At 35.8% G+C, this 16,225-nt stretch overlaps 1 protein-coding gene across 3 annotated transcripts in view; it reads right to left on the minus strand.

Moving 5' to 3' along the window:
- Vrk1 (VRK serine/threonine kinase 1) overlaps window positions 1-16,225 on the minus strand; it is an 87,838-nt gene that overhangs the window by 50,203 nt on the left and 21,410 nt on the right. For all 3 annotated transcript variants that reach the window (XM_026399422.2, XM_026399420.2, XM_026399421.2), the window contains one exon: window positions 1,604-1,769. In XM_026399422.2, coding sequence (XP_026255207.1) covers window positions 1,604-1,763 — 160 coding nt within the window. In that variant the 5' untranslated portion in view covers window positions 1,764-1,769. The remainder of the gene's footprint in view (window positions 1-1,603; window positions 1,770-16,225) is intronic.

Here is a 16,225-nt window from a genome sequence, read left to right on the forward strand (position 1 = left end):
AATAGACACTGAAAATGATCTTGAATATGGTGTTTCAATGTATAAGTGGGTACAAAGAGATGAACTAGAGGCAGCCATATTCAAGCAAATCTATTCTTTTTAAATTAGTCAACCCAGGTTTACAAAAGCAAAGTTTTACCACATAGTGATATAAAACCATTGATGTTAAAAAATAACACTAGATAGCACCTGTTAATAATACAAACAAAACATTTAACACACATGCAGAGCAAGTCTCAAATTTGCAAAAGGTTATAAAATAAAGCAAGTTAATAGAAAAAGGGTCTACTTGTTTAGAGACAAGTTGCCATTAACAAGTCAAAAATCCACATATCCTGCAGTAGAGACAACTTACATATAATCTACCCATTTCTCCTAAACCACATGGCTAATATATAGCTGCTACTTCTTCAGAGTTTATGAAGACTTTCTCCTGAAGTCAAATACAGCCTAATTCAGTGGAATGGGTATGACTCTAAACAAGATCAAGGAATCAATACCTATTTTCCCAAAGACAAGTTTCCCCTGCCTATATGAATCTTATACAATGTATACGATATAGAAAAACACCAATTTTGAAGCTATGTTTTATGAAGACAGGCCAAGAGACTGCAACTGACCAACTGCAGCCCACTGATGGCAGAGGAAGTTAAGGTAGGACCTCTCTTGAGTAAGAGCAGCTGCTATTTTACCTGTGCTGTGGTTCTCAAACTTTAAACACACTGCTGGGCCCTCTCCTACAGTGTTGAATGCACAGGTCTGGAGTAGGGCCTAAGAATTTGCAGTTCTAACAAGTTTCCAGGTGATTCTCATCTATGCTACACTATTAGCTTGAAAGAAAAAAAAAAAAAGGTTGCATGGCTAAAAGTACAATTTCATAAACTTCCATGGAGAAATTAATAAACAGTTAAATAACTAAATTGAGATGAGGTGGGATAACAACAACAAATGGAAAATTTAAAGAGAAATATCAAAAGCTAATACAAAAATGCTTTGTTAATTCAACCCCTACTAATATTCTTGGTGAAGCAGAAAGCTTTACAAATACTCAGGTAAAATATTTTTTAAAATCAATAATTTAACCTACAGAATTTCTAGGTTCTAAATGTATCTCCAAAAATTTCAATGAAAGTACTTTAATTAGTGGTACATTTGATCAAGCCCAATATGCAGTTTCCAGGTCATTCTCCTAATTCCATTACACTGATTATTTGGGTTGTGCAGGTATGGAAAAATCCACACCTGTAAAAGACATGTAAAATTTGTCAAAGAGAGAATAAATTCTACTTGGGTAGAAATGGGGGAGAAAAGAAGTATATAGCTTTGAGTCTCAAGACATTAAAATTGTATAAAATACCTTAAAAATCAAAGCCATAGTGCACACTAGTGATAGTATGACATATATTTTATCCTCTTTTTCCACTGTGATTAAATGAGCAATCTTCTACTCTTGTGTCAGAGATGCATTTTTGCTTAATCATACAATATTAAGTTGACTGCAGATTATTAGGAACATCCAATAATAGCTCATAAATGAGAAACCATTTTGATAAGAAAGCACATAAATCTTTGGATTGATGATTAGAAGTAGTCATACACTTACCAAGATATATACAGCCAAAGCCACCTTGGCCAATGGGTAATCCTAGTTTCCATTCCTTTTTTGACATGTCAGTTATTATCTCCCCAGCTGCAAATTGTTCTGCAAGACGTCTCTTTGCAGGGCCCTGTCTTACAGCCTGAGCTGCTTTCACACGAGGCATTTTTCACTGTAAGACAGAACAAAGCAACACTCATAATTATAATCTCAGTAGTGTTCAAAACATTTTTCCTAAAGGAAAGCTTCTGTGCAGAGAGGTTGTTCGAATTCCTACTTATCCCAACACTTAAGTTAAGGACATCTGCTAATTCTGATTTATAATGGCTCAAATTCAATTTCATTATCTCTTAGCTTGGATAGGAGAGTATAAATAAAATGATCTATGAAATTACTTTCAAGGAAAATATTTAGTTTTAAGTTTCAATTACATATCATCTACAATTAAAATGCTATTTTTAAAAAATCGTTCCATGAAGTTTAGGGGAAAGGTGCACCAAATAGAATGCACACATTATACCAATGCCATGAGTAGTTTATAAAGGTTAACACTGATGTGACAGGTACACAATACTATTGTATTATGAAAACAAAATACAATTAAATACAACAGGCCCTTAGGAGAGCACTTAGGACACTAGATTAGATGCTTTAAGTAGATCTCATTCATTCTCAAAACTCTGAAGACCACATTATCACCTCCATTTAAGAGAGGAGGGAATTCAGGCTCAAGGTTAACCCTGAGCCTGGTGGTTGCAGCAGCGCAGCTGTTTAATCTCCTTGAATTCCCCCCAACAGCAGACAGGACAACATAAAAGCAAAACTCCAAACCCACGGATAACAAAACGGGGGGCAATATCTCTATCTCCAAAAACCCAGAATTTGAGCAGGTAAGATAAACCAGGCTGGACTACACAACTCTCCAAAGTAACCAGCCAGGCTCCACTCAAGCTAAAGAGAAAACGCTGAGGATACAATCCAAAGTAGCATCATGAGGATAATACAAGGTTCTAATAAAAGTGCATCTGGGTATTAGCCTCCACATTTTAGAAGACTACACAAAAACAAATAGAGAGGGACCTCTAGAAATAATTCAAAGTCCAACTAAAACTAACTGTACATAAAGAAAACTACTTGTATACAAATCTCAGCAACTGAAAGGAATCAAGGTCTAGTCCCACACAAAATTGATAGTAAGGGGAAAAAAGAACAAAGAAAATATCCTTTCAGAAAAACACTTCTTCCCAGAAAATTAAAAGCTATAAATGTTTCAAATCAAGGTAAATAAAAATTATATACAAAGATTAACAAGAATCATTATTAGAAAAACTCATAAATTAAGTGGCAGAAAAAAAGTAATTAAAAATAAAAGGAGGAAAACTGGAAATCCATATGCAACAAAATGAAATTGAATCCCTTTCTCTCACCATGCACAAAAGTTAACTCAAAATGGATCAAGGAGCTTGATATTAAATCAGAGACGCGGCATTTGATAGAAGAAAAAGTTTGCTATGATCTACATACTGTGGGGTCGGGCTCCAAATTCCTCAATAGGACACCCATAGCGCAAGAGTTAACAACTAGAATCAACAAATGGGACTTACTCAAACTAAAAAGTTTTTTCTCAGCAAAAGAAACAATAAGAGAGGTAAACAGGGAGCCTACATCCTGGGAACAAATCTTTACTCCTCACACTTCAGATAGAGCCCTAATATCCAGAGTATACAAAGAACTCAAAAAATTAGACAATAAGATAACAAATAACCCAATCAACAAATGGGCTAAGGACCTGAACAGACACTTCTCAGAGGAGGACATACAATCAATCAATAAGTACATGAAAAAATGCTCACCATCGCTAGCAGTCAGAGAAATGCAAATCAAAACCACCCTAAGATACCATCTCACTCCAGTAAGATTGGCAGCCATTAGGAAGTCCAACAACAACAAGTGCTGGAGAGGATATACATGGGGAAAAGGGTACACTTGTTCATTGTTGGTGGGACTGCAAATTGGTGCAGCCAATTTGGAAAGCAGTATGGAGATTTCTTGGAAAGTTGGGAATGGAACCACCATTTGACCCAGCTATTCCCCTTCTCGGTCTATTCCCTAAAGACCTAATAAGAGCTTGTTACAGGGACACTGCTACATCGATGTTCATAGCAGCACAATTCACGATAGCAAGATTGTGGAACCAGCCTAGATGCCCTTCAATAGATGAATGGATAAAAAAAATGTGGCATTTATACACAATGGAGTATTACTCTGAATTAAGAAACAACAAAATCATAGAATTTGGAGGGAAATGGATGGCATTGGAGCAGATTATGCTAAGTGAAGCTAGCCAATCCTTAAAAAACAAATGCCAAATGACTTCATTGATATAAGGGGAATAACTAAGGACAGGGTAGGGACGAAGAGCTAGAGAAGAAGATTAACATTAAACAGGGATGAGAGGTGGGAGGGAAAGGGAGAGAGAAGGGAAATTGCATGAAAATGAAAGTTGATCCTCAGGGTTATACAAAATTACATATAAGAGGAAAGGAGGGGTAAGAGAAGAATAATACAAGTGGAAGAAATGATTTACAGTAGAGGGGGTAGAGAGAGAAGAGGGGAGGGGAGGGGAGGGGAGGGGAGTGGAGGGGGGATAGTAGAGAATAGGATAGACAGCTGAATACATCAGACACTAGAATGGCAATATGTAAATCAATGGAAGTGTAACTGATGTGATACAGCAATCTGTATACGGGGTAAAAATGGGAGTTCATAACCCACTTGAATCAAACTGTGAAATATGATATATTAAGAACTGTGTAATGTTTTGAACTACCAACAATAAAAAAAATAAATAAATAAAAGGAGTTAGGTGTACATCTCAGTGGCAGAACCTCAGGTTCTACCCCCAACACCAAAAAAGAAAAAGAAAAATAGATTCAGAAATAAAGACTAAATTAGAAGGCAAGCAGGCTGAAAAGAAAAATACTTTAGGCTTAAGAGAAACAGCAAAAAGGAAAAAAAAAAACTCAGAAAGGGCAAAAAAGATGAGAAAGTGGTTTTTTTGGTTTGGTTGGGTAGTACTGGGGATGGATTCTAGAGGTGTTCTACCTCTGATCTACATCTCCAGCCCCTTTATTTATTTATTTGTTTGTCTGTCTAGTTTTGAAACAGGCTCTAAGTTGCCAAGGCTGGGTTCAAACTTGGGGTGTCCTGCTTCTGCTTCCTGAATCGCTAGGATTACAGGTGTATGCCACAATATCCAGCCAATGAAAATGTTTCATGTGAAAAATCAAGAATTCATAAAATAAAGAAAACCAATACATATAATAGGGAAAATCAAAGTACAAATATTGTGAAATGTTACTAACAGGGAAAAAGGTAACAAGAATCTAATACAGAACAAGTCTCAGATATCCAAAAGCACTAAGGAAACATCAATATCACTGCACACTAAATTAATAAATATGCATACATATACATGTGTAGAACTGAAACGAAAAAAGGGTTACAAAGGAGAGAATGGAGTACATAAAATGGGCTTATATCCAAACAATGCAGACATATTCCAACTATAAAAAGTGGGAGAATATATATATAAAAGCAGCAACTTTCCAGTAATCATACTGTAGTGATACTTGCTTTTGTTAACTAAAGTTACTGTGTCCATAAATGTGGAATGATGAAAATAAGTAAAATAGCCCCTCACTAATCCTTTCAGTTATCCAAGGATGAACAAGGTTTAAAAATATTAAATGGAAAATTCCAGAAATAAACAATTCATCCATTTTAAACTCCATGCCTTTCTGAGTAGCACGATGAAATCTTGAGTCATACCACTCTGCTCAGACCTACACGTTTCATCTTTTTATCCACTGTGTCCGTGCTGCATACCCTCAGCACCCATTAGTCATAGCAGTCATCTTGGTTATCACCATGGACTGTCACAATAATGCAATGCTTTTGTCCAAGCAAAAAAGGTGAGCAGTAGTAGCCTAAGACCACTTCATAATGTCCAAATCACTTCATTTCATCAGATAGGCACCACAGGAAGAATAAGTGTAGTACAATAATGTTTTGAGAAAGAGACACACATAACTTATTAAAGTATAATTATAATTCTGCCACTGTTATAATTTTTTATTGGCCTTTATTTTGTTTATTTATTTATACTCCATGCTGAGAATCAAACCCAGTGCCTCACACATGCCAAGCAAGCATTCTACCACTGAGCCACAGTTCCAGCTCCATAACTGTGGGGTTTTTTTTAATACTTATTTTTTATTTATTTATTTTTATGTGGTGCTGAGGATTGAACCCAGGGCCTTGCATGTGCAAGGCGAGCACTCTACCACTGAGCCGCAACCCCAGCCCCTTCATAACTGTTTTATATTAATAGTTATTGTTGTTAATCTCTTACTCTTAATTTTATGACAGGTATGTATATAAAAGAAAATACATAGTATACACAGTATATCTGTGGTTTCAGGCATCCACTGGGGATCTTGGAATGATTTCCCCTGTGAATAAAGGGAGACTACTGTAATAAGTAACATTCTTATTCTATTATCCTTGGTGTCTTTAAAAATCACAATTCAAATTTGGAAGAAAGGAGATATAAATGAGAAAAAAGGAGAAGTACATTAAAAATGCTGTACTTGAAAATACATTTAGGGCTGGGGATGTGGTACCGCTCAAGCAGTAGCGCACTCGCCTGGCATGTGTGCGGCCCAGGTTCGATCCTCAGCACCACATACAAACAAGGATGTTGTGTCTGCCGAAAACTAAAAATAAATAAATAAATATTTAAAAAATTTCTGAAAAAAGAAAATAGATTTAATTTATAAGACAGTTCATCTTTTACAAAAAGTACACACATACATATGTATACGAAACTTTGCACTCCCTATCCCTATTCACAAAAAAGTTTAGATATAATGAGCAACCCAGAAAGAACAAACATCCTGGTGGTGAACTGTAAAGAAAACTGTTTCCATTAGAAGAAACTAGGTTTCTTTAATAATTGATTCCAGTTCTGGAGCTGAAAATCTCTAAGAGAAGCTTAGGACATCTTGTAATACTAAATGGCAAGAAAGTTATCAAAAACCACCAGGGTTTATATAAAATAGTCTAAGGAGACAGTTTCAAAGATACTCCAACTGAGGGGAAAATTTGAGTCAGTAAAAATAATAATCACAATGCATTTAAACACATAAAATGGATATATCCAAGAGTTCACAAAAGAAATCCTAATGAATAAATTTTAAGAGAATAACAGGAAACCAATTCATTATAAAAACTGGCAAAGTGAGAAAAATCAAGGTTTTATCCTCTTTCATGCATGAATTGTACCACTGGGTAAGCAAATAGAAGATGAAGAAAAATTTCTCTTTAAGAAATATTTCAGCTAATAAAAAAGAATGGTTTTAGATTAGTACCATTTTCCCCAATTCCATCTCCTAATGAATTAATGGATCCGGGCAATAAGCACTGGTAGCAACTACCATGGAAATAAGAGGGAGATCCACTTGTCTCCTGATTCACACCACCACCCATAAAGCAATTACACCAAAACATAAACCAAAACCAAACAGAACTTAAATCTGATCAAGCCTACTAATTTACAAGATACGACGAGAAGAACATGATAAATTAATATAGGAATGTGATCAGTAAACTCCTGTGGGAATCCTGAAGCACATACAATTTTCAACAAATGAAGGAGGAACCAGAATACGGAAGAAGGAAACTGGACTTTAAAAAACTTAAAATATCTAAAACAAAAGAAAAAGCAGATAAATTTAAACCACAGTACTTAGGGGATGCAAGTTAACAATGAAAATAAGAAAGCGGTTATCATAAAAGATAGACTTTACTTGGGGTAAACATGTGGAAATTGTGACTAGGATGGGGGATGTGGCAGGCAAAGTTTTATTTCTTGATTAAGATGGTGCTCATGAGACCACCTTGAAAGATACATTCATTAAACCTGTTTGCTTGACAAAGTTTTCCGTATTGTATATAATTTTAAACATTAAAAAACTACTCCTCCTATAATTAACAATCACTAAGGGATCAAAACTGGAAACCTTTTTATACTCAGTAAGCTCATCCCATTCCCAGTCAACAAAAAGAAAAAAGACTTCTAAGCAAAATCTGTACTTCATTTCCTGTGAACTGTGTTCATTTTCTTTCAGATTGTTATTCTCGATTTTTGTTGATAGGCAATTCTTATATATTACGTATTAAAGAAATTACTTCTTTGTATTGCAAGTAATATTCCCAACTTATTTTTTCACATTGTTTATTTTTAGCTTTTGGATTTTATGACACTCTCAGAAAGACCTCCTCTGTTTAAAAAAAAAAAAAACTTTTAATGGCTCTCATGTTTTCTTTTATTATTTTATGGTATATATTTTGCTGGTAAAATTTGGATCTGTCTGTATTTATTTTGGTATGAGGTAGGAAACCAGCTTTTTCCAAATGGTTATTCAATTTTGTTCTTCTTTTTCTCACTTCTCATACACATCAGGGGAACCCACAGTGCTCAAGGAATTTAAATATACCATAGAAACCCAAGAAAACCAAGCACAAAAAAATATTCACATAAAAGTGACTGGCAGGAGACAGGGCATGGGGAAGGAACCACCCCTTATGACTTTCAGCTCCTCCAAGGACACTCAACATTCTACCTGAAGCCCCTTCCTTCAAGGGAAAACTGGGTCATCCTGTGGTTAAAGGGGGAAATGTAGAAGACCACAAAAGGAATTCAAGATGAAGGAAAAGTCTTCCAAAGATCTTCAGTCCATGCAATAGCCCAGGAACTGACCTAAAGTTAACTTATTATTAGTTAGCATATCATTAGCATTGCAGTTTGCTTCCCTCTGTGTGGGGGGTGAGGGGACACTTATGCATGGGTAATAAAGAAGAAATTATGCCAGGTTTTGTTGTCAATCAAGGAGTCAATCAACCCCAGATCCACCCCAGGAAAAGGTGGAAGAACTAACACTGCCCAAATAAAATCCAAAATCCAAAAGTAAAAGTGAGCTCCACTGTGTAGATGGGACCCCAAGTTACTTTGCAGCTCAATCCATCTACTCTCACAGAGTGTTTTCTCTCAATATCAATAAACCTCTATCTTGCTTCTTAACCTCTCAGTTCTTGCTCAATTCTTGGCTCAGGACACAAAGATCCTGGACCCAAGACCCCCTAGGGGACCCTGGCCTTGCTACAGGAACAAAAGTATTAACATATAGTTCCTAGCTAATTGATATCTTTGCAAAAATCAAAGAATGAAAAACATCAATAATATTTGAAACTAACTTTGTCCTTGGGTTAAAAGCATACTCACACTTAAGTTAGCTCCACATGAATGTTAAGGAATCACTGACATATACTCTGTGGCTTAGACAAAAAGAAGTCACTATGACACAGAAATATTTCTTTAAAATGTACCTAGATGAAACTCCTACATGTGGCTCCTAAGGAAAAAAGATGTGGAGGACTCTCTTCTGCTGCTCCCTATAATCTCAGGATGACCTCAGGCAACCAATAGCCATGTCAGTGCTCAGGGGCCGCTTCTCATGGGTGCAAGAGGCTCAATGACAATGTATTAGTAAACAAGCATTTACTCAACATCTTGTCTCTTCAAAGTGTTGAGAGTCATAAAAAAAAATGTTAAAAAATGCAGTTGGTATACCACATATTTGTAGAGGGCATTTCAACATAACTGTTCCTAGAGGGAAAAAAAATTATATTTGGTGATGATGATTCTTTAATGTGCTTCTGGGTTATTTCTATTTGTTAACATTTTATTTAGAAACAAAATTCATATAAGACTGATCTATAGATTAATTGTCTTCTGTCATACTTAGGTATTAATATGCTCACTTCACAAAAAATTTCTGTAAGCTTTTCTTCTTTTAACACAATCTAAAATATCAAAACAGCATTTAAATATCTATTCCTTAAAGATTTTTTTAAAGACATCAACTGTGAAAGTCTGACAATACCAAGTGTTGGTAGAAGGTAGAACAACTGGGACTCTCTTACATTCTTTACCATTTCAACCATTTTGAAAAATGCATTTGACAGTAGTTAAATTAACTGACCTAGCAATTCTTCTATGTATATACCTAGGACAAATGAAAATATGTCCATCAAAAGACAAGTACAAGAATAATAGCAGCTTTTATCACAATTGCCACAAACCGGGAACCCACATATCCATTAACAAGAAAGCAAATATAACACAATGGATTAACCTCCCAAACACTATGTTGAGGGGGAAAAAAAGCCAGACAAGAAGAAATACTATATGGTTTCATTTATGTGAATTTCAATAAAAACAAACCTGATCACTGGTGACAGAAATCAAACAGCGGATACTTTTTCGGGAGGAAATGACTTAAGAGTTGGAAGAAGACATCATGAGGATGGCACCTCAGGATCTGGCAATGCTTTAAAGCCAGCCTTGATGATACTTAAACTGTATGTTTACTTCCTAAAAGTTAATCAAACTTGTGATTTATTGTGATTTATTTCACTCTATTTATGCAAAATTAATAGTAAATTACACAAACCATGAGTTATAACAGGGTTCACTCAAAAGACAGAAAACATAAGTAATTTAAACAGAATCTAATATAAAAATTATTAATTTATAAAAGGTGGTCAACCACTAAAGGGAATAAAAAACAATTTTAAGGAATATTGGAATAGAAAATGGAGGCAAACGGTTACTATTTCAAAGGCTAAGTGAAAGTACCCAAGAGAGTACTCTTCATTGGAGTGGTTGTGGCAATACCCTGCTGGGTGGTAGAGTTTTCTGGAGTACTGGTAAGCTGGAAGCTGGTCCATTGGAGAGTACTGGTGGGAGCAATAAGCTGCCTACTGCAGTGCTAAAAATACTCACAGTAGAGAAAGCACTGCTGGCAGCTGGACCTTGAGAGAGAGAAAAATGAACAAATGAAGGAAAAAGACACAACAACAGCAAGAGAAGCCCCTTCCTCTCCTATGTCTTGCAGTGACCCCCTCTCACCTTCTACCAACAAAACCTAACATTACTCCAGAAAAGAGAAAATATTTACAGGGTCTAGCTCAAGTATTAAACAGAACAAAGAAGGGAAAAACTGGAGTTGAGAGGCCATAAATTGATAACTGCACACATGTATAGAATGATATTCTTTTATATATGAATACACACTAATACAATAACAATATACGACATTGTGATATCATAACATTGCCTAACGTCCTTTTCTGTCAATACTCTCATGTTCTTCCAAACAAAAGCTTAGTAGTGTGCCTCTCAAGGGATGCACTTACTTTGGAGAACAGGATTCTGCAAGCTTTGTCTGGGATCTGTGTCTACACCTGAGTGTCCCTTTCAATATCCTCCCATACTTCTGGTTGACCTCACTACTCTGGAAGTGCCTCTTATTTTCTAGTTAAGGACTATTATAAGAAGCCTACTAGTTTCTGAGAATATGAAATCTGTTGTATCTCAATCTCCTTGTTCCTTTTCAGATAATTTCTGAAAGGGGAATTATTTAAAATCAAATCCCTGCTCTCAAAAGTAAGATAAGCATAAGTCCTTGCCTTAGTAGTTAACGAGTGTTCTAAAATACTAATTTGAATTAAACAATTGCATTAGTACATTCCAGACTTCTTCTAATAATGAAACCAATATCTTCATTAAGGTTTCCATTAAAGAATACACTGGAGGGTACAACCCATAACCAAATTAAATCTTTCTGCATTAATTTCAGCCAACTTCACTCAAATCTACTATTATAGTAGCCAATGCAACAGAGAGGTTTCGAAGGAAAGAAAAAAGCTTTATCACATAATCCATTACATAATCTGACTGCTTCTTTTCCCTTTGATACTAACTGGAATGCAGATGCAACTGAAAAGCACATCAAGATGCAAATCAATACTGCCCTTTGCTGAAATCACTCACTGGTATATTCCATATTAGCATATTCACCAAAATTTAATTGTAAACAGAGTAATTATGGTACTAAAGTTATTAAATACACAAAGCAAGCTTGGAACTATACATATTCAAATAGAATTTCAGTGGCAGATCAACTTTTATATCTGAAACAATAGCCTAATTAATAGTCAGCTCTGATGATAAAATGGTCCTCTGTTTTTCAGATAACATTCCAAAAAAGTTCTGCTATGAATATTAAAACAAAGTTTTGTGAATAGATTTTAAAATTTCAATAGCTATATTTATCATAATATGGTACTGTATTTAGACAACTGGCATTTTTTCAAGTTCTAGATTCAAATTTGGAATTTTTTTTTAATCTGCTGAGAGGGGCAGGGTGGGGGAGAAGCTTGAATGGATCACAACAATGATACTAAGACACTTAATGAGCTCTTTGAATTCCTCATACCTATGCTGGGAAATTACAATGCTGTATAAAGCTCATTATACATTGCATAACTACTCAAAGTTTCCCTATAATAGGTATGCATATAAGCTCCTTTATTGGGTCATATATTTTTATGAAATTTTCTTTAAAGTCTCAAACTTCTCTTATGTTTCATACTATACAGAAAGACACTGATTCAAGGATAATTTAGGACAAGCTGGACTACTCTTCATTCCACTAACATGGTACCAACACATTACCTCTACTCTTTGGCCTTTTCTTCCTTATACCACTCCCCACCCAAAAACATTTATTAAAACCTTTCCCATGCCAAAAAACCTATCTCTTCCTTGGTCAGCTATGACCTTTGAAGTATTGTTCACCTCTTCTTGCATATGAGAAAGGTTCACTATAAATTTATGGGCGGCCTGGATACAAAAATTGTCTTATTCACAATACATTATACTTTGTAGGAACTCCATAAATTTCTTTTCTATAACTAAGAGGCAAAATGGTTAAGTCTGTTTTTAATCCAAGTCCCTGATGCCTAACTTTATGCTGATATCACCCAACTACAGAGGACACTGCCACTGCTTTTAAGCTAAGCAATCACTCCCTGTGATTATGTTATTTATTCTTCTTCAAAACTGTAATTCTCTTCCTAGCTCATAACTCTTAACAGATGATATAAATCCTAGTTTTGAAAGAAAACAGGCTGGGACAGTGGCAAACACCTGTAATCCCTCCCTTTTCTTTCCAAGAATCAAATCTACATGCCACTTGCACCCACTTCAAGTCCAACTTAGCATCCAATCCTAGCTTCCTTCTCTCCTATCACTATGTAAAAAAGCTATTCTCCTATGGAACATCAGGTCCTTCACCTCATATTCTATCCTCTCCAACCTTCTCAAGATTTATACTATTAATTCACCCTTTCTCATATAATCAGTGTCTACCACAATTGCATCCTTCATATCAGTTTTGAAAAGTGCCTCAAGGCTCTCTGATAAAAAATTTAAAAATAAAAAATGTTTAATCCCCCTCCATTAGCATCCTTTATTTTCCTTTTCAATGCCAAATGTCTCAGTAATCATCTGTACTTGCTAAAATTTCCTTTTTGCTCACATACTCAATTCATGCCACCGGGACTCCATTTACATGACTCCACTCTAACAACTCTTGCTAAGTTCATGACTGGCCACCACGTTATAAAATCCAGATGACATTTTCAATCCTTTCTTATTTACTTGCCCAATTGCACTCAACACTGTTGCTTCATTCTTCTTTTCTTGAAACAAACTCTTCCTTTTGCTTTGATTACATTTTCCACTCAGGTTATTCACAGTTCTAGATAATTTGTGTGTACAAGTAACAGCTTATTCTTTCAAAAAGCTTGCTGTCCTCTGTGAAATATAATTTTCCAGAACTGTACCAAAGGTAGAAGCATGCCTGGCCAACAAAGAGGAAGGATGCCAGTGTGGCCAGGGTGAAATGAGCAAGAGAGGAGTCAGAGGTGAAATGAGGGGGCTAGCAGAGCCTTGAAGGCCACTGATGGGACTCAGACTTTGGCAAAAGGTAAACCTACCTTCTACAAAGTTTTGGAACATATTATACTTGCATTTTAATTTGCAATGTTTCATTAAGAACATCTAAGTCAAGAATTTTCCCACTGACTTATTTCTTACCAAAGCTTTTACATTTTTTTATATTTTTCAATAACATGTATAAGTTCATTCTCAAAATACATTCCATCTATAAAATGAACTATATAAGCTTGAATCCAAAATTCTCAATACTTCATAGTATCTGTGTCAAAAAGTCATCTCAGGGTAGGAATGGGTTTATAATAGATCAAATTCATCCCTGAAAAGTAGATGATGGAGCTGGTTGCTGTGGCACACACCTTTAATCGAGAGTGAGTTAGGAGGACCGCACATTCCAGACCAACCCTTGCAACTTGATGAGACCCTATCTCAAAACAAATAGGAAAGGGAGGGTTGGGAATGTAGCCCAGTGGTAGAGCACCCCTGGGTTCATCACCAGTGCCACCAAAAAAAAAAAAAAGAAAAAAGTAGAGGATAGACTAAGCCTTATTTTTCTTTACATTTTATTAACTGAGCAGTGCCATTAGACTGAACAATTTGCATCTTTGGTCTGGTGCAGGGGTGGGGGTGGGGGTGGAGGTGGAGGTAGGAGTACCTTGAGGAGTGAACTCACAGGCTCTTTACCATCTAGCTAACTAGCTTCCTTCTCTCATTTACATAAAATTACCCTAGGAAATTTTATTTTTTTTATTTTGAGACAGTTTCTCATTAAGTTGCTTAGGGCCTTGATAAGTTGCTGAGACTGGCTTGGAACCTTCATTGATCCTCCTGCTTCTCCCTGCCTCCCAAGTAGCTAGGATTACAGGCATGCACCATCACTCCCAGATGCAAACTTTTTCACAAAAATAAAACATTTTTACCATACTATGCCACTTAACTTAAAATAAAAATATCAAGTCCCATAAAATTCTATGTTATTACTATGTATACTGCTTACTTCATTAACTCATTTGCTCAATAAATATTTATTGACAGCGTACTGTGTCCAGCACTATTCTAGAAGACAGGGATAAAACATCATATGAAGCAGACAGAAAGTCCTAGCCTTGTGGAGCTTATATTTTATTCACAAGAGAAAGATAAATTTTAAAAATTAAAACATGTAAAACTTCCAAGTGTAATAAGAGCTAAAAGGGGGGAGGGGGGAAGCAGGGACAAGGAGTTGGGGCATATGGGGAAGGGGGATGGAATTTAAAATAAGGTCTGACAAACCTGACAAGAAAGTGATATTTAAGCAAAAAAAATAAATAAAGTGAGAACAGATAGCCATGTCAATGATCTGGAGAAAGCATCTCACATATAGGCAGGGGCAGGGGCACGTGCAAAGGCAGGAACATGTCCATCTTGTTCTCAGACAAGGCACTTCGCAGCTGGAGAACTACCCAAGAGAGAGAAATGGCTAATGTAAATGGGCACAGGGTGGAGAATATGTCCCACCCATGGGCCACTGTAAGGACTTAAACTTTAGTTCTGAATGAGATTGGAAATCATTGAAAGGTCCTGAAAACAGAAGTACCATGCTCTGACTTGTATTTGAAAAGTATCACTAAGGTTGAAGCATCAAACATAGACTACAAAGTGGCAAGGCAGAAATAGCTAACAGTTGTTAAAATAGTATTGCTAATGCAATAAGCACTGAATGCATTGAGTAATAAAATATCAATTTTTTAAATAACTGTACTGACTGAGCCACTAAATGGAAGAGGTACAAAATAACTTAAGAGTGTTTTTTTTTATTTTGTTTTGTTTTGAACTTTATCCAAGCTGCCCTCCCCTCCAAAAAAATAAAATAAAATAAATCTACAGTGCCAAGTAGAAACAATTGATCTTAGTGACAGATGGTCTAGGAAGCACGCTTATCATCTCTTAACTCTACATTTCCTAAGCTTTCTCTTTATAACAGTTTAGTTCACCAGGAAATTAAACACTTGAACCCATCTATTCCCAAGGCATTTATAAAATACCTCCATGGTATGTGCAGGAATCTGTGAGGGGCTGAAAATTCAAAGAAAAATAAAATGCAACCTTTGGTCTGCACTGAGCTTCATGCATTCACACAGTTATAATTTAAAATTATTCCACCAGCTTCAAATATCAATAAAAACTCTTCCAGGTAAACAATGTTTCGAATGCTTTGACAAAACTATTAAGACAGTGAACAGTTGTAAACATCTAAAAAATTAAACTGTATCAGGCTCGCAGAGGTGGGAAAGTGCCTCTTTCAATGATCCAAGTTTTTAAGATATCAAAGAGTCATGAAACTAATGCTTCCTCTTTTCAATGAATGTCAGGAAGTTCTGAGCAAAATTATAAAGTTGCTTACATAAGTACTCATCATCTAAATCTAAGGCAATAACTGTAATCTTGGCTTGGCTATATATCAATTAGCAGTAGAACTCTGGAATAATAATGACCCCATCCCACAACAGCCCCAGCATCTGTATATCTTAATGCTTCAGGGGACAATGAAGCACAGACTAGACCATTGGCCTAGATATTCGGGTACATATTCCTTTCTCCATTAAGTCATTCATATGCAGTGTAAATACTCTGTTATCTCCATGTCTACTGTCTTTGAAGATTTTAATAAAATCTGGGCAAAAATATAAATTAGTGAACAAATGATTCAGGAGGAGCCCAAA

The sequence above is a fragment of the Urocitellus parryii genome, chromosome 6 (genome assembly GCF_045843805.1).
Source record: "Urocitellus parryii isolate mUroPar1 chromosome 6, mUroPar1.hap1, whole genome shotgun sequence".
Classification (NCBI taxonomy): Eukaryota; Metazoa; Chordata; class Mammalia; order Rodentia; family Sciuridae; genus Urocitellus; species Urocitellus parryii.